Here is a 20226-nt window from a genome sequence, read left to right as displayed (position 1 = left end):
CAAAGGACCTTAATAAATTCAATAGATGTTAATATATACACATAAATGTAAACCTCATTGTCACATTCGACCCTGACCATGCTGTGTAAATAGTTATGTTATGCGTCTTGTAACATAACATACTTAACACAATAATAAAAGGCGATGAGCGTGGAAATTAGTAGCAATGTTATACTTTACAAAATGGTGTGCTTAATGAAAGTCATGAACTCATAAAGTAACTCGAAAATAAAAAATTTGTGTAAGGGCAATGACAACTTGAATTATTTTTTTTATTTAAAGTTGTACACTACACTTTTTTTTTAGGTTGTTTATGTTATTTCTACTCATTCTTTTGATCTAATGCGTCTACGCATTCTTTCGATTTAAATAGAACAAAAAACTGTCCTATGATTATTATTTCCATTCCATTTCCGAATGGAATGGATCGAAAAATATACGGATTTTGTTTTTCTCCGCATATTCATTATTATCTTTTGTTCTAACTGTACCCTAGCGGGTCAGACATACACAGTAACCTCATTATTTAGGTAAAACTAATTATACAGTTATTGCACAAACTTTACTCAACTTGACTAACAGCCTGTTTTTACATTGATTAGTGTTAAGTGCGAGTACATACATTTGCTACTAAATAAACGCAAGTAGCAAATGTATGATCCTGCACTTAACACTAATCAATGTGTAAACCGTCCCTAAGGTAAAACAAAAACTAAGGCATGTAAATATTGAATGATACATTTGGCAAAAGCGGACATTACATTGTACAATTTGCAGAGCACTAATTTAGTGTCGCTAGGCGAGGTAAAAAAGAGCTCGCTCATTACACTACACTAGCTAGCGACGCTAGTTAGTGTCTTACTCTCATTTCGGCAGTGGTCATCGTTCAAATCGCACCGCATTGAACGCAACCGCATCTTTTTTATCCCATAAAAATGGCATGTCTTTATAAAGTTCAATCATGTTAAGCAAGTTTTCCTTCTCCCTAGTTTGTGGCTGCATCATTTTTTTTTGAACTGTAATGAAATAACTTGCTATACGTTCGACTGCGTCGGTGGCGTGCGGACAACTGACCTTGCACAGTAAGCGCTAAGCGCGCTAACACCATTTACACTATGCGATCTAGTGCGCTAGGTAGCGTTAGTGCGGCAGAGCACTTACGATCGCACTAGATTGGGTCACTAACTGGCTAACTGCCTTTACACTATACCAAATTAGTGCGCAAACCCAGCTAGCGCTCTGCAATTTGTATAATGTAATGCCCGCTAAAATCATAAACTCACATAAAGTTTTTCTTTTTTTTTGACAGCCTCCTACTAGGCTAGACTAGCCTAGTTGGTAGTGAGTAGTGACTTAGTGAGCCTGCATATGAAGCATTCTACCGTCTAGTCTAGTTCCCACAACACAAGCCTTCTTGAGCCTAAGTAGCTTGTGGGCCTGAGAACTGTGTAAAATCGTCCTATAATATTTATTTATTCAGAATTATTAAATCAGCTAGGATAGCTCAGAATATGCAGTGTTCAGAATTTCGGTTTAAAATCCACAATATTTTTTAATTTTGTATAAAAACTAGACTAGACAATAATGTAAAATCAATAGAATCTTGACCCAGTTTACTATTTATAGCAGAATAGTAATTTTATATAATGTTGTAATTTACATTATATAAAATTACTATTCTGCACCTTCAAGAGACTATAAGGAAATTAAATAGTGTGGGTGTATACTAACTACCACAAGACTGCCCTAACTTCATCAGCTTCGAAATTGTTAGATAAACAGGAATTAAATTATTCTAGAATTAAACAGGTTACATTTATTTGAGCATTCACACTTTAAAGCATAATGGCAGCTCTAATTTCGAATATATGTGGCTTTCCAGTCTGTGGGTCCTTATGTTTCATGTGCAATAGATTTAGATTTATTTATTTCATAATACAGATTACATTATAAATTGCAGGCATGTCAATCTACAAGAATTCATATTATGATCGTCAAAAAAAGATATACAAGAACATAATCAATAAAATATCAATTCAAAAAATTTAATAATTACAGGATACTAGTAGGTATTTCAAAATAATGTCATGATAGTATCTCCTGTAGAGGATCGTCAAAATCTATACTATCAAAATTTCTGTTGGAGTTTCAGATAAAATGGTCCTTATTGCACTTGAAGCATAAGGACCCTTCTGTAATGGAAAGCCACATATATTATAAACTCATTTAGTGGCTAGTGATGCCATATGCAATTGAATGGAAAAGTAACATTTTGAGTGAGCTTAAAATGACCTGGAATGAGTAGAGTTGACTGATCAAGTGATCATAAAAGTGCCTGCCTTTAATGGGTTGTCTACAATTGTGTGTTTGGTCAAAGATGCTTCTATCTCTTCTTCATAGGCTATGCCACTTTTGTATCACTGCAACCATTGTTGATCTATTGAAGTGTTAGTATAGCAATAGAAAAACTGAAAACTCCATTATTCTAATAATGCTTACCATTTCATTTGTAAGCTATAATTTGCTGCTCTCATTTATGCATGTTTTTATTTATTTATTTTAATACTAAATCAGTATTTTGCTAATGTCAGCATGATAAATCCCATATGAAATGACTAGTAAATATTATCGTGTAATCCTTGAAATATACATATTTTAGAAAACATGCAGGATTTTAACATAGTGTTTTTGTTGCATTTATTTTCAAACTAATGATACATCAACTATAAGAATTTTGTCTATTTTCTAGAGCCATATTATACTTATAGATCAGTTGCCATATTTCTAGTTATCCTCATGCCAGCTTCAGTCTGTCTATTTAGCTTTTAGCCAAAATACCTAAGTTTAGAAATCGATTAATTTAAAAAAATGTTGATTTATTTAATATTGTTAACCTAAATCATAACATCCGTGCACTTTGCACAACTTACCTATCGCCAAACAATCAAATCGGGCACATATTTCCAAAACAATTACTAGACCTGTACCGCTGGCTATATTTTGACCCCTAGGTTATAAAAATATTAAAGTCAATTCTGTTTTCGCTTATGAATACTTTGTTAAGATGTAAATCTTACATTTTGTTTTGTGTCATATATATAATTTGCTTTTCTAGTAATTTGTTATTTTGTGGTAATTATTTTTTATTTTGAATTATTTTGGAGAAAAAAATATTCGAGAGAAAACATGTAACTGTGTTGCATTTAGGATAGTGTTTTTAGTGTGAAAACATAGTTTGTGTCAATTACGTCCACTGCAATCTGATACTATGTCATAATATTCTAAATGACACAAAAAAAATTAGAGTTAAAAAAATTACTTAGGTCGAATTTAATCGTTTAAATAGGTCCATTAAATGATTTTGTGTCTTATTAAGGCATAGCTTCATAAGATATTTGATGATTTTGTTGTAACAGGCTGTCACCGTTACAAAAGAATATTAAAGATATTAGAGTTTACATCTTATTAATTTGAAATGCGGGATAAATAAGATGTATGAATTTGTGTCACTTGCATCCACTGCATAAACAAATATTACAAAAATATTATTTGCGTTCAAACGAAGCTAGCGGGCGGTCTGAATGGGCAACGGAGGCCGTGCAGGGTGGGGCCGCGGCGTGACCTTGCCGTACGCAACGCAAGTTTACTTCGCCTGTGCGCCAAATTAACGCAACTTATTCAAAGAAGTTACGCAAACAACACAACAACAAGCAACAAGCAAGCAAAGAATGCGTCGAATTATCTTTTACCTATTTAAAACTCATAGATATTGTACAATGTCACCATTATACAAAAGAACTGTAAGTACATGTTTGATTTGCGAGCGAGCTGGCAACATTGCGCAGGGAAATCTTAAAAATATCGCGTTTACGTGAACGCCACATACATTTGTGACAGTGATAGGAAAAAGGTACCACTAAAGTAAAATTTGGTTATTAATACCGTGACTTTCTTTCATTCTTTGATAAAAAAAATTGCTATTTATGCAACAAGTGCGGAAATCATCTTTACGCACGTGTATCATACAATGTTTTACTATGCATTGTGCGAGTAAATAAAAAAACATATCATGGCAAATAAGTTTAATTATTAAAAGGAGTGTTTTAAATCGACACGAGTTGCGAATTACCTATTCGCACGTGTATCGTACGTTTTACAGTACATATGGCCCTGTAAACTTTCGACATATGCACGGTAAGTGCTCTTTTCCGCACTAGTGCGAGAAAGTAGCACCATATGTACTGTAAAAAAAAATTGAAAACAAAAAGCACTAGTGCGGAAAAGCAGTACTTTCCGCACGATATGGCTCCGTAGGAAACGCACTTTTCGAGCACATGCATTGTAAAAAAATATATAGGACTGTATCTCCTAAACCATGCGTCGTAGCGCAAAAATAATAAAATTTTCGTTCCCCTTTATGTAACCCAAAAGTAATACATGAAAAATACAATGAAAAAAAAGAAACAAAATCTTTATAGGGCTGTATCTCTTAAACCGTGCGTCGTAGCGCAAAAATAAACGTTTCGGTCCCGTTCAAGCCAATATACAGTGCATGTACACCTGTATAGGTAGAATCTTGGTGAAACAAACTCAAAATATTGTACCCAACACCTACATATGTAACCCAATATTCATATGCAAATATGCAAATAAATAAATCGTTTATGTAACCATTAATTTATATTTAAAAAAAAACGCAATAAAAAAAAAACTTTATAGGGCTGTATCTCCTAAACCGTCGTAGCGCAAAAATAATCAAATTTTCGTTCCCCTTTATGGAACCCCAAACTAATATATAGGTACAAAAAACTCAATGAAAAAAAAAAAGAAAAACAAATCTTTATAGGGCTGCATCTCCTAAATCGTGCATCGTAGCGCAAAAATAATCAATTTGTCGTTCCCCTTTAAGAAACCCTTAATTAATACTTAAAAAAAAAAAAAACAAAAAAAAACAGGAAAAAATCTTTATAGAGCTATATCTCCTAAACCGTGCGTGGTAGCGCAAAAATAACAAAATTTTCGTTCCCCTATACGGAACCCCAAAGTAATATACAAAAAACACAATGAAAAAAAAAACAACAAAAAAATCTTTATAGGGCTGCATCTCCTAAACCGTGCATCGTAGCACAAAAATAATCAAATTTTCGTTCCCCTTAAGAAATCCTTAATTAAAACTTAAAAAAAAACCAGGAAAAAAACTTTATAGAGCTATTATAGCTATATATATAGATATAATATCTCCTAAACCGTGCGTGGTGGCGCAAAAATAATAAAAGTTTCGTTCCCCTTTATGCAACCCATAATTTATATTTAAAAAAAACGCAATAAAAATTAAAAAAAATCATTATAGGGCTGTATCTCTTAAACCATGCGTCGTAGCGCAAAAATAATAAAAATTTCGTTCCCCTTTATGAAGCCCCAAAGTAATATACTAAAAACACAATGAAAAAAAAGAAAAAAAATAACAAAAAAACTTTATAGGGCTGTATCTCCTACACCGTGCATCGTAGCGCAAAAATAATTTAAAAAACCCCTAATTAAGATTGAAAAACGCAAAAAAGAAAAAGAGGAAAAAAAATCATTTTAGGGCTGTATCTCCTAAACCGTGCGTCGTAGCGCAAAAATAATAAAATTTTCGTTCCCCTTTACGGAACTCCAAAGTAATATACAAAAAACACAATAAAAAAAAAACAAAAAAAACTTTATAGGGCTGTATCTCCTAAACCAAACTAATATACAAAAAACACAATGAAAAAAAAAAAACAAAAAATCTTTATAGGGCTGCATCTCCTAAATCGTGCATCGTAGCGCAAAAATAATCAATTTTCGTTCCCCTTTAAGAAACCCTTAATTAATACTTAAAAAAAAACAAAAAAAAAACAGGAAAAATCTTTATAGAGCTATATCTCCTAAACCGTGCGTGGTAGCGCAAAAATAACAAAAATTTCGTTCCCCTTTACGGAACCCCAAAATAATATACAAAAAACACAATGAAAAAAAAAAACAACAAAAAAAATCTTTATAGGGCTGCATCTCCTAAACCGTGCATCGTAGCACAAAAATAATCAAATTTTCGTTCCCCTTTAAGAAACCCTTAATTAAAACTTTAAAAAAAAACCAGGAAAAAAACTTTATAGAGCTATTATAGCTATATATATAGATATAATATCTCCTAAACCGTGCGTGGTGGCGCAAAAATAATCAAATTTTCGTTCCCCTTTATGCAACCCATAATTTATATTTAAAAAAAAAACGCAAAATTTAAAAAATAAAATCATTATAGGGCTGTATCTCTTAAACCATGCGTCGTAGCGCAAAAATAATTAAAAAAAAACCCCTTTAAGAAACCCGTAAATAATACTTAAAAAAAAAAACAAAAAAAACCAGGAAAAAACTTTATAGAGCTGTATCTCCTAAACCGTGCGTGCTACCGCAAAAACAATAAAATTTTCGTTCCCCTTTATGCAACCCATAATTTATATTTAAAAAAACGCAAAATTTAAAAAAAAAATCTATAGCGTGTATCTCCTAAACCATGCGTCGTAGCGCAAAAATAATAAAATTTTCGTTCTCCTTTATGAAACCCCAAAGTAATATACAAAAAACACAATGTAAAAAAGAAAAAAAATAAAAAAATCTGTATAGGGCTGTATCTCCTACACCATGCGTCGTAGCGCAAAAATTATAAAATTTTCGTTCCCCTTTATGCAACCCATAATTTATATTAAAAAAAAACGCAAAATTTAAAAAAAAAATCATTATAGGGCTGTATCTCTTAAACCATGCGTCGTAGCGCAAAAATAATTTAAAAAACCCCTTTAAGAAACCCGTAATTAATACTTAAAAAAAACAAAAAAAACCAGGAAAAAAAAACTTTATAGAGCTGTATCTCCTAAACCGTGCGTGGTACCGCAAAAACAATAACATTTTCGTTCCCCTTTATGCAACCCATAATTTATATTTAAAAAAACGCAAAATTTAAAAAAAAAATCTTTATAGGGCTGTATCTCCTAAACCATGCGTCGTAGCGCAAAAATAATAAAATTTTCGTTCCCCTTTATGAAGCCCCAAAATAATATACAAAAACACAAGAAAAAGAAAGAAAAAAAATAATAACAAAAAAACTTTATAGGGCTGTATCTCCTAAACCGTGCATCGTAGCGCAAAAATAATCAATATCCGTTCCCCTTTAAGAAGCCCCTAATTAAGATTTAAAAACGCAAAAAAGAAAAAGAGAAAAAAATCATTTTAGGGCTGTATCTCCTAAACCGTGCGTCGTAGCGCAAAAATAATAAAATTTTCGTTCCCTATTATGAAACCCCAAAGTAATAACAAAAAACGCAATGACAAAAAAAAAGAAAAAAAAACAACAAAAAAAACTTTAGGGATGTATCTCCTAAACCGTGCATGGTAGCGAAAAATAATCAAATTTTCGTTCCCCTTAAGAAGCCCTTAATTAAGATTAAAAAACGTAAAAAAGAAAAAGAAAAAAATTTATATAGGGCTGTATCTCCTAAACCGTGCGTCGTAGCGCAAAAATAATCAACTTTTCGGTCCCCTTTATGTAACCATTAATTTATACAAAAAAAAACGCAAAAAAAAGAGTTTTTTTTATAGGGCTTGATCTCCTAAACCATGCGTCGTAGCGCAAAAATAATTAAATTTTCGTTCCCCTTTATGAAACCCCAAAGTAATATACAAAAAACACAATGTAAAAAAGAAAAAAAGAAAAAAAACAATAAAAAAAACTTTATAGGGCTGTATCTCCTAAACCTGTAACTCGGAAACTTAGAATCCACAAAGGGGACTTTACTAAATTATGACACATATTAAAGCCTGACCAGTAATATATGATCATTGTCAAGAGGGCGCTGTTCATGCTCATGTATAGGGTGACAGTTCAGTATAGTATGAAAAAATATTGTATTTAATGAACATCATCATCAATGTAATTAATGTTGCTTGCCACGCTTAAACATAACAAAAATCACAATAAATTGCGTCTTAAAATAAACTTAAAAAGTCTACTAAAAATCGAAACAAAAGTAATTTTTAAGTCGCTGATGTGACATTCTCAATCAAAAGGTAGGTACCACTTTGTCGTTTACCATAAAGACGAAATTTGATTATATCTTTATACAAATAACCTGTCAGAGAAAGTGGTACCTTTTGATTAGGAACGTCACAAATGTTGGTCAGTATGAGGAGTGCAGCCTACAGTTTATTTTTAATTATATTTATATACCTACTACGGTAAGATTGATAAGACAATGTAATTATGCCTCCAAATGAAATAAATACACTGTATCGCAAAACTAAGTGGCGAGACAGCTCATAATGCCATCTCTTGGTTGGTCTTAACAAGGGTAAAGGAGATAGTATTAAGATCTCAGTCGCCAGCTGATATTGCGGCAAGTATAATAAGCACCCCACCCGCGTAGGTACCCTTCCCCGCGCACGCCCTTCTTGCTCAATTGAGTTTTATTTTGCCAGATAGTAAAAAAACCGTGGATCAAAATGACCCAAATTATGAATGATGTCTCAATGTGGTATTATAATATTGTAGACGTAAACATAATATTATGAATTTTTTTTTGTGGCAGATACAGGATGTTAATTAGAAAAAATTTTTTTTTAAATAAAAGCGGTGGATGAATTTGACACAGATTTGTTTGAATAACATATAACAATGTTCTGTAAAGTACAACACTTCACTTACCGACTCTAATATTTTTTTAGGCGTTTTAGGATCAATATTAGGTATTTATTAAATGCCATTATAGCCGTGGATGAAAATGACACAAAATGCGTGTGTACGTCGGAAGCCACTTTGCCTTTACAGGGAAACAAAGAATTTCGTCTCTAATATTTTTTTTACAGAATGCTGATTGAAAAAAGAAATACCTAAATTTCTACCTAAGCAAATACCTAGGATGACACAAAATATTATTTTTAGGTTTAGTATATGGTCTGGAAACTATATATAAAAAATAAGCAACATTAATATTCTTATAACCTCAGAAGTTATTGGTACAGGTCTATACACCTAGCGCGCTCGTACGAAAACGTGAAATACGTAGTAACAATAAACAGTCCAAAAACACACATTACATTTAAATAACAGTATATTTCAAGCACTGTTTTGTCAAGCACAAACTACGTTTGTACACGAACTACACGATTCATCCGTAACAACACCGCAATCAAATTATGGCATATCAACATTTTTTTTTCATCTAAGCAAACATCGCAACCATTTCGAGGTTAATCCGTGTGAAGTAGACAAAATATCAACAAAATATACTTGATTTTGAGGAATGCTTGTAATGAAACAACGATTTGCTACCGATAATGGCTAAAATACGTACGATAAGTCATAGACGTGGGTCCCGTTTCCCGTGTTTACAAAACCGCCACGGCAGCTATCAAACAAAACAATCACAGAACAAACATATTACATCCATTAGAACATCACTGCAGAACAAAACACACGGGGATTGTAATGTCCTATTGATCTAAATTCATAGAAATTTTGTATAATATTTTTTATATCAGTCCGTGTGGACGCCAAACTGCGGGAAAAACTACAGCGAAGTTAGCTACGATCGTGTTCGCATTTTCCTTTCAAGGTCGTTCTACTGTCTATGCTCAAATGACGTGTCTACTGTCTATGATTAGCTCATTGTCTATGATGATGATTAAAAAGAATTTATAGCTGGTCAAGCAAATCTTGTCAGTACAAAAAGGTGGCAAATTTAAAAAATGTAGGCGCAAAGGGATATCGTCCCATAGAAAATTTGAATTTCGCGCCTTTTTCTACTGACAAGATTTGCTTGACCAGCTATATATTTATAGCCAACATATAGAAGAGTTAAGATCCTCCACACTCGTGCGCGAATCGCGACGCGAAACCGCGAACGCGAGTGTGGAGTCTAGTTCGCTAATCAGCTAAATCGACTCCACAGTCGCGTTCGTGGCTTCGCGCCGCGTTGTCTGGAGCGCGCTTTAGACATTTTATTACATAGTTGGTCAAGCAAATCTTGTCAGTAGAAAAAGGCGGCAAATTTAAAAAAAATAGGCTCGAAGGGATATCGTCCAAATCGTCCCATAGAAAATTTCGCGCCTCTTTTTACTAACAAGATTTGCTTGACCAACTATGTAAAGGGTCCTCCACACTCGTGCGCGAATCGCGGCGCGAACGTGAGTGTGGAACCTAGTTCGCTGATTAGCGAACTAGACTAGGGGTGATTAGGGGTCTTAAGATCTTCTATATGTTGGCTATAAATATACGCTGTAATAATTCTTTTTAACCGACTTCAAAAATGGAACATGGTTTTTTGGGGACAAAATTGAGGGAACTTCTATGGCCATACGTTTCTTCTTTGGTATTTAAAAGTATTTGTAAAGTCAGTTTATTTAGTAAAAAAATATTTACCCATATATTGTGCTGGAATGGGTCCCTCAATTGACACGAGTAATTGTATAACTTTCCCAACAAAGTCAAGCGGTGCTGTACAATTATTTAGCTACTTAAAATATTGTACTTTATCAAAACAGTATATAATGTCCTTACAAAGTAGTGTCGGATTTTTTTTTTTTTATCTACCTATGTAACTTTGTAGTATGTATGTTTAATTTAAGTTCCTAGAGATACTCGTAGTTCAAAAATATATACATGTTTATGATACTGACTATGTATTAACAGTATAAGTGTCTTGGCGTAGGTCGCTGTAAACTTATACTTGTGTTTGTTTGAATAAAGGCACGTGGAAAGAAAAAAGTATCTACCTGTACTGTAGGATAAAAAGTTGTACATACCCAAAAAATTTTTTTCGCAAAAACATTTATATAGATAATCGCAATGACAATAAACAATCACTATAGGATTGCTATCAATCAAAAGGATACCTGGTGATTTACCTGGCGCAGAAGCAGCAGAATGAAAGCTATGTATCATATCAATACATAGGAACATAATTATTCTAAAAGGACAAATGAAACTGAAATAATTAAGAAATAATTTTAATTCTTAAGCATTAATATAACAGTATTTCACTTATCATGCATAAATAAACTAAAACTTCAACAAAGTCATGTAAGTATACAGTACAGGTGCGAATTCAAGTATTGGGGTCTACATTAAGGGCACTCCACACTCATGCGCGCATGAGTGTGGAGGGCCCTTTAGAATCCCGCAATATTTCAAGCTCGACAAATATCTTGCAAATATCAATCGGTTGTCTTTATAATTACAAAAGTTCCACTCCATCGGTCACACATAATCAATCAGTTATGAGAGATTTACAAACCCAGCAAGGTAAGAATGGTAACGTGACACCACCTACGGCTGCCACTAGGTCACTATTATAGTTACTTAATTAGTAATAGGTTAATGCAATTATTCCTCTTAAGGGCCCTCCACACTCGTGAGCAAGCCTAGTTCGCTAATCACTTCGCGCCGCGTAGTCTGGAGCGAGCTTAGACTACGCGGCGCGAAGCCGCGAACGTGAGTGTGGAGTCGATTTCGCTGATTAGCGAACTAGACTCCACACTCGCGTTCGTGGCTTCGCGCCGCGATTCGGGCTCGCGTGTGGAGAGCCCTTTATAAGTGTATACGAATCACTATATTCTGGAAAACCAAATTCATTAGTGAAAAAGGCGGAAAATTTGAAAATTGTTGGCATGAAGTTTCGGTCTCCCAAATAAAACTAGAATATCGAGCCTTTTCTTAATATAAAAATTGGTTGTGCAGATTATATTCATCAAATCAACGTGTGGATATGGTTTTTAGGGTTCCATACCCAAAGGGTAAAAACGGGACCCTATTACTAAGACTCCGCTGTCCGTCTGTCCGTCTGTCACTAGGCTGTATCTCGTGATCTGTGATAGCTAGACAGTTGAAATTTTCACAGATGATGTATTTCGGTGGCCGCTATAACAACAAATACTAAAAACAGAATAAAATAGAGATTTAAGTGGGGCTCCCATACAACAAACGTGATTCTTGACCGAAGTTAAGCAACGTCGGGCGGGGTCAGTACTTGGATGGGTGACCGTTTTTATAGTTAATGGTACGGAACCCTTCGTGTGTGAGTCCGACTCGCACTTGGCCGGTTTTTTTTAAATATGAAGCTATAGTTTTTACAACCGATACAAGTAATGTGGAATAGTAAAACTTAGGTATTTAATACTGAAATAATTGCATATAACCCGTTCCTTAATTAGAAGGGGAAGCCATTGAGATCTATGTATACATATAATATGAAGTCTGTAAAACTATTGGAAAGCTTAGAATTATCTGCCAGCTCATGTTACTATAACATACTTAAAAATTAAATCCACAACAACAATAGAGTAGAATGTCACAAATTATAATAATAAAATAAAAACTAAAAGCCGAAATTGTAGAGACTGAGATATCTTAATCCAATTCAAGTTTTCTGAATGATCCAGCTGTGGAATGAACATCTTGAGTAATATCATTCTTCTCGAGAGCGTTTACATCGACACACATTTCGTCTAGCGCAAGTAATTCTTCCCTGTGTTTAAGAAGTTTGCGTTTCAACTCTTCGATCATATCGCGTAGAGGAACCGTGCCGCCATATTCTTTTGGTAAAATAGCGGGATCTACGTGCTTATTCAGGTCTTGGGTGTTGCGGTGAAACTGAAAAAGAACGGATTTTATTATTTCCTGTCGAAATTGTCAGTAAAGCGCTTCACACATCTAACTTTTCTATTTCAGACGTCCTAACTAGCTATAGATACAAGAGTTAGACCAAGCTAAGTTGGCAGCGATTTTAATAGCCCACTGTGCAAGTGTTGTTTTAAATGTCAATCTTCTATGAAATCATGACGTTTTAATAACACTTGCACAGTGGGCTATCAAAATCGCTGCCAACTTAGCTTGGTCTACCTCTAGCATCCATAAAAATATTTCTTAGTTAGTGCATCCAGAGTCCAGACTACGCTTGACGACGATGTGTGAAGTGTTTAAAGTAAATATTTATATAACAAATTTTTCAAATTTCGTAACAATATACAAAACGAGTACATACTCAAATAATGTTATTAAACTAAACGAATGTAACAAAACTTCCGTTAAAATCTAGGTACACAGTTTAGGCCTCAGAGTATGTTTAGTTACATATTTATAAATACACATTAGAAAAACATTACTCTTCCATTTTGATCAATCGAGAAGTATACTCAGAGTACACACCTATTTAGTCAGTAGAAAAGGCGCGACATTCAAATTTTCTATGGGATTGGGAAGTCAACTCTTCGAACCTACATTATTAAATTTTGCCGCCTTTTTCTACTGACAAAGTGGGTGTGCCAGTTTCAGTCATACTGTATTGTTTAATCTGTAACTTTTATCAATGGGTTTTTTGCCTAAAATAAAAATATTGATTGATTGATTATGGAGCATAAGGACCCTTTAGGCATGCAAAGTCACAAATACTCGCCACTCGACTAAATAAATTACTCGTAGTCCGAACTGGGACTTCTAAGGACCCTCCACACTCATGCACGAATCACGGCGCGAAGCCGCGAACGTGAGTATGGAATCTAGTTCGCTAATCACGAAATCGACTCCACACTCGCGTTCGCGGCTTCGCGCCGGTAGTCTGGAGCAACTTATCATGAAGCTAGCTGCATGTCGTAATGTTGGCAACAACTTTAGGCAACTATATAGGATATTCAAAATTGAAAACACGTAATTATAATGAAGTTAATTAAAACGTATAGAACGATCATTTATGATAAAAGAATAATACCATAACCCGGTCCTTTAATTTATCACTCAGCAGTGATACGGCGAATTCAAAGAACTTGGCTCCGTAGTGAGGTACGTTGACGAAATGAGTACACTTGTGGCGCATCGGTGTTGAATTCTGAAAAGAAACACAAACTTATTAACATAAGTTTAGGATAGTAAAATAAATAGGTGCGGAGTTTGTTCATCTGTTTTCCTACAGACGATGATGAAACATTATGGGATAATCATGGGCCTCATTAGACACCGTAGCTTTTGGCGCGTTTAAAAGAGCTATAAATGTATAATGCTGTCAGGACAGTACACTCTAATAGTCCTAACAGACGGGTGTTCCGGACCGCGACCTTGATCCAGTCAGCTTATGTCTTTCTCGCCTTCACACATAGCGGCGTCCTTAACGGACGTACGGCGAGCCACCTTACACTCGATCGAACAAGCCATTACTAAGGTCGCGGTCCGGTACGCCCGTCTGTTAGGCTTTAAGAAAGACTTGATATAATAATTTGGAAGTTATTTTCCTTACAAAACATTTCTAAGTGTAGTCGACAATCCTAGTGTTGTTACGCCTGCGCATCCTTGCATTGTTGTCTAGAAAGTAATTTAAGTATAAAGTATAAAGGAGAGTAGAATGAAGAATACCTGGATACAGTTGAGCATGGTTCTAACATCGTTGAAGGACCATAAACTAACGTGCGGCATCTGCATGCCGGCCTCATCGTTCACGTGGGTGTAACCCAGGAGTTGGCTCCGGGGCTCGTCCAGCAGCATCTCCACTATCATGGAGTGGACGCGCGCCATGACGCAGCTGTCGTATACGTGGGGGTCGAACCGGCCTACAGAATAAAATAAGTGACATAAAATATATCTTAAAACCAAAAAATACACAACAATGTCTGCAATGCATTTCACAAGTTCACAACCCCGCAGTGTCAGGGAGCCGGACGCGAAACTGCCGGAACTTGACACCCTTGGGTCAAAGTCAAAACTCCCTTGGTGAGGTCGCTACAAAAATAAATAAATTAATAGCCCGCTAAAGTGTCCCACTGCTGGCCCTTGATCTCCACAACTCCCGTTGTTGTGCTTTTTCCGGCCAGTTACTGATGAAGTTGTCTAAGTCGTCCCGCCATTTCCGTCTGGGCCTGCCACGTCCGCGCTTCTTTTGCGGCATCCACTTGGTCCTATCCGGATGCATGCGGCAGACGTGACCCGCCCAGTCCCACTTCAGCCTAGCGGGCTTCTCTCCTCAATTAAAATTAAGATTAAAATAATTTTATATTATAATCTTAAATTTCTTTCGCTGCCAAGAAATCGAAAGGTTGTTGAGGATAAGGGTTTTTAAACTGGCAACCCTACTATGATATTTTTTCGTTTATGAAGGATCCGTAGGGAGCATGCAAGAGGTTTGACTTCTGAAACTAGTGCGGGTGGACCTAACGAAGCATAAGATACCCCAGATGGACTATCATCTATATTCTATTATAAGAACCATTTAAACCTTACCCATGCAAGATAATACGACTCGTCTGCCCTCAGCGTCTCTTTTCGGCAGCGGAACGAGATACCCGGCGTCAATCACTGCCGCTATTTTAGGGTCCAGGGGGTCTAGTTTCTGGAACCAGTGAGGATGGACCTGGCGCAGCGTCAGGTAGCGTTCCAGCATAGCGCATGCTTGGGGAACGGAGTACTTCTTGGTTCGGAGAAACCGGAGAAGGAATGGTGCATCTGAAAATGAGTTATGTACTGTTAGCGGAGAATTTGTGAAAAGTGACTTGACAGAAATGTACAAGGATAAAGACATCTAATTAACTACATTAGCATAGTGGCTCCATGAGAATCTTGGGTTCCGACACCAAGGAACGCCTCTCTTCCCTATTATAAGCTACTCCACGCCAGTTGGATTTTCAACGATATATGAACTAGGTGGGGCGACGAGGTTATTTTTTCCCTGTATCTTAGGGGGTACTATATGCGGTTGCCCTTTAAGGATCTCCTGAGAAATAACAAAAATAAACAAACCTGTCCTAGACTTTTTTATAGCCGGATGCTTTTCAATAAAATGCCTCATCTGCGCCAAAGCGTGCTCCCTAATCGCCGGTTCTTCTCTCAGCTCCAATCTAGCTCTCTCCCTCAGTTCCGCAGGCAGCTCGCCTGTTTCCCTCTCTTTCGCTTCGAGGATCGCCATGCGCTCATCGTCGGTCAGTCGGAGGGACTCGGCTATTTCCGCCTTCGGTTCGTGTTCGCGTCGCGATTCTGGTTGGAGGACTGATGTCGCCATCTTGGTTCTGAAACAAGAGGAGGAAAACGTTTAATTTAACTGCATTTGATTTGTATTTGAGTAGAATCTAAGACGTTGAGCATTCTGGAGGTGATAATATGGTTCGATTGGCGCATAACGAAAACAGCAAGCGATTAGTTGCAAGTGTTGAAATGTGAGTAGAGCGCTTATCTTATAGTTTGTCAAAGGACTGTCTCATTTCAAACATAGACAGAGAGAATCACCCAATCATCTTTGTCTTACACTAGTACTAGCACCCAAAAGATAGAGATGAGTATAATGTTCCTGGTTGTTACTGACTGACAAATTGGTTTGACCAACTATATCTTTAGGGCCCTCCCTTTGAGTATATAAAGGTCCCTCCACACTCATGCGCGAATCACGGGGCGAAGCTGTGTGGAGTCATGAATCTAGTATAACTGGATCGGTCATGAGGAGTGGGGGAAAATGACCGAACGGGATAGTCTTATGTATCTTTCTGTAGGAGTAGCAGAGAAAGCGCTGTTATTGTTTGTCCTTGTCATAGTTTCACTTTTCCACCGCTGCCACAACCGAGGTTGTGGCAAACAAATAAGTACGTGACATGTCATGTTTGTTCGTTGCTTATTCAATTATCGTTGTTTTGTATGAAATTGTGCTTTCTCTTATGAAATATAGTGATGGTTAGCGTTTTGAATGCTTGAACTTTGATAAAATACTGGTGAATTGTTCTGTAATCGGCTGTAATAGCCGCTCTGAGCAAAAATATGAGATCATAACCTTTCACACGTAAGTACGGTATTTTACACCTTCCCCTTAACGCAATATGTGAGAATAACATCGTAAAATTACGTTACACTCAAAGCAATGTAGAATCAAACGATTTCAATAAAAATATCACAATTATTTACGCAAATTAACAAAACATTATTTGTAAAATTATCCGCCCAAATTACGTAGGTAGGTAAGAGTCTGAGGTCAGCCATTATTAAACTTCTTCTTAATTTCGCTGCATAACAATCATGTTAGGGATACCAAATGAAAATATCATAATTTTATGGGTAATTTTGACCTCGAAGTTTTTTCTTACTTCTAATTCCAAAAAATAAATAAACAATGTTGTGAAGATTAAATGTGGTGTACATTAATTGGTGTGATTGCGATTTTTTTGATTTCTTTAAATTAAAACCCATAATACATTTTATTTTACGTTTTATTTACTAAACATGTTTAGTTTTGTACCACCTGCGCGAATTATAGGAGGTATTTCATTGTTTATACGCCTAAAAAGAACGGCCCATTGACATTTTATTTAACAATTTTTTTATACCGTCAAACAAGCTAACTTTGCCTCCAGGGTAATCGCCCCAACGTGATATCAAATATTGGGGTAATTTTTACCAATATGGTATCCCCACGTTTATGACGTCATCTATGTCTATCCCTTACGGGCGCACGCGTATAGCTGGTCTATGTAATGCTAGGTCTATGTGTGGAGTCTAGTTCGCTAATCAGCAAAATCGACTCCACACTCGGGTTCGCGGCTTCGCGCCGCGTAGTCTGTAGTGGGCTTTAAATATAACCCTGGGTACGCAAATGTCCAAAAATTTTAAACATCAAAGCTAAATTAATTCTAAATATGTCTTCAATCATACTTAAAGAGGTATCACTGCCGCTATGCCGTATAACATTACAAGAAATGACATGCGATTTTAGATAATTGTCTAACGAAGTATGTGTAACAAACTCAATAGATCGATCAAATGCCGCATCGCAGCGATTATCAGTAAGGTTTGTACTGTTTGTAGAGGCCTTTGGCCCTACAGTACTGAAACAGACATTGCGACATGGAGCCTGTTGACCCGCTTGCAGATCATGTAGTAGCAACATTAAAATCTGATTAAAATATACCTTATCTCCTTGCCATAAGGTCCTCGAATAGTCAAACTGTGTCAACGATGGTATTCCAAGACGAACCACATTAACGTGAACTCGAGAGCCGTAACTACTATGAGTAATCGGAGAGTGCACTTATGTTGGCCGAAGCTTTTGGACCAATGAGAATTCTGATCTCTGTTAGCATAAATGTAACGCGTTACGCAAAAACTTGAGTATTAAATGACCAATTAAATTAAAAATGTTAACTAAGGAAATATCACAGCAGGAGAAAATGCGGCTAAATAGCATCAAGTTGTTCAAAAAAGCGATGTGTGCGAGCAAATGCAGAGCATTACAAATGCTGAGAATGTTCAGGGCGTGACGGATCCGGGATCTTGATTTTCGGGGCTTTGGTTTGGGAAGGGCTTGAACCCAATGAGAGTAGGTTTAGGTGGGGAGCAGATTCCCACCTAAACTGCTTGCATAACTCTCAGCTAGTTGAATAATTTGACAACGGTTGAATGAAAGAAAAGCTAACTAAAGTAGGTCAGTTTTTCATGCACCCCCTAAATCTGCTACTGTGTCACACCGTCCTATATTTAGCGCCACTTACACCATCCCACTAACCCGGAGTTAACCCGTTAACCCAGTATGAAAATTGTACTAGTAACCATGGTAACTCCAGGTTCCAGGTTTAACCTTTGACGTATATCTGAGGACGAGCCATACGGGCACTAAGAATGGTGCTAGTTCAGCGGTGTGCCTCACGAATTCGAGCCAACCGTGTTTTCTAAAGGGCTCTCCACACTCGTGCGCGAATCGCGGAGCGAAGCCCTAAGGGCCCTAAACGCACGTAGCGCGCGCTAAATTCAACCAATCGCATTGTAGCTGTGGCACACCAATACCAAGTACTGGCCCCATTCAATGTATTTCCCATGATTTCCCGTAAGGCCCGTCCTTAGATATAATACGTCAATGGGTTTAACCGGTTAACCCCGCTTCAGTGGGATGGTGCAAATGCGCTTAGAATCCTAAATTGTTTATTCACCTAACGCGTAAACGAATTTAGTATAAGGCTATCTATAGTATCTATAGCTAAATAATTATACATTAACATTTTCAGGATGCTGATGCAGCTGCCCCGGTTCTGTAGGGCGTCAGGTATGTTCGCGGAGGCGCACACGGATGGGTTCCACGCCATCATCCGCAAGAAAGTGGCCTCTCTACTCAGTCGCGTTCGGGGCAGCAGCAACAGCATCCTGGGGCTGTTTGCGTATAGGTTTGACTGCCCCATTTATGACAAATGGAGGCAAATAATGCTCGGGCTCGTGTAAATTTTTATTTTGTGAATTGTTATTATTATTTTTTATTTTTCTTGTAATTATTAATTTTGTATTATTTATTTGAATTTTCTTTTAATCAATAAGGATTTAATTGTTATTACTGTTGTATATACTAATATAGACTAAGGCATTGTTACTAACAACATTTTTATGGGCCCCAGGCCTGAAATAAACGAATATTTAATTTAATTTAAACAAAGCAAATATCTAAAGCAACCAACTCCATATTCGGCTACCACACCTGATACGAGGCACGATATTTACTTACAGTTCGTCTTGTACGTCCTCTGCAGTAATCAATAACTAAACAACTGTCCTACTTAGGTGGTAGAAATCGGGCAAGTACAATACTTAAGAGATAAATACTATATTTATGAACACCTAATATATGTTAAGCTAAATTTGAATTACTGACAGCTTTAATTATAATAATATAATTATTATGTAGAACCTAATATATGTCAAGCTAAATTTGAATTACTGACAGCTTTAATCAAAGAGCATATAATCACTAGTCAGACTCGCCCACCGAGGGTTCCGTACTTTTTAGTAGGTATTTGCTGTTATAGCGGCAACAGAAATAAATAATCTGTTAACATTTCAACTGTTTAGCTATCACGGTTCATGAGATACAGCCTGGTCACAGACAGACGGACAGCTGAGTTGTATTTGTATTGTAAAATGACTGTGACATACGGACGAACAGACGGACATGATGAAACTATAAGGGTTTCTTTTTTGCCATTTTGGGTATGGTACCCTAAAAACGTTTACAAATTGGACCGTTTCGAAGAGATAAACTATCTTGAGATCTGTGTGAAAAGACTTAAAACAAACCTAGTATAGTAATCTATGTCAGCATCATTAGTTAAGTTTAAATTAAGCGTTTTTGAATAAAGCATCCTCTATTCTATTCTATAAATACCTTTTTCACTGTTTGATGCCGACACAGGTACTCTGGCATGTATAGATCT

General features: G+C 36.3%; 2 protein-coding genes across 4 annotated transcripts in view; both read right to left on the bottom strand.

The window, feature by feature from the left end:
• The window catches only part of LOC134751237 (sister chromatid cohesion protein PDS5 homolog A-A-like), a 30825-nt gene extending 21226 nt beyond the window's left edge, over positions 1–9599 (bottom strand). The window contains exon 1 of the mRNA XM_063686621.1: positions 9369–9599. The gene's annotated coding sequence lies outside the window, so the exon portion shown is untranslated. The remainder of the gene's footprint in view (positions 1–9368) is intronic.
• A 2569-nt stretch (positions 9600–12168) lies between these two features.
• Positions 12169–20226, bottom strand: part of LOC134751064 (clavesin-2-like) — a 95926-nt gene continuing 87868 nt past the window's right edge. For all 3 annotated transcript variants that reach the window (XM_063686407.1, XM_063686408.1, XM_063686406.1), the window contains 5 exons: positions 15794–16059; positions 15278–15499; positions 14417–14610; positions 13779–13895; positions 12169–12664 (listed from right to left, as the gene is read on the bottom strand). In XM_063686407.1, the coding sequence (XP_063542477.1) occupies positions 12422–12664; positions 13779–13895; positions 14417–14610; positions 15278–15499; positions 15794–16052 (1035 nt within the window). In that variant the 5' untranslated portion in view covers positions 16053–16059 and the 3' untranslated portion in view covers positions 12169–12421. The remainder of the gene's footprint in view (positions 12665–13778; positions 13896–14416; positions 14611–15277; positions 15500–15793; positions 16060–20226) is intronic.

This window comes from Cydia strobilella, chromosome 21 (assembly GCF_947568885.1).
Source record: "Cydia strobilella chromosome 21, ilCydStro3.1, whole genome shotgun sequence".
Taxonomy (NCBI): Eukaryota; Metazoa; Arthropoda; class Insecta; order Lepidoptera; family Tortricidae; genus Cydia; species Cydia strobilella.
Note: the sequence above shows the minus strand (reverse complement) of the source record. Positions and strands in the feature narration are given on the sequence as shown.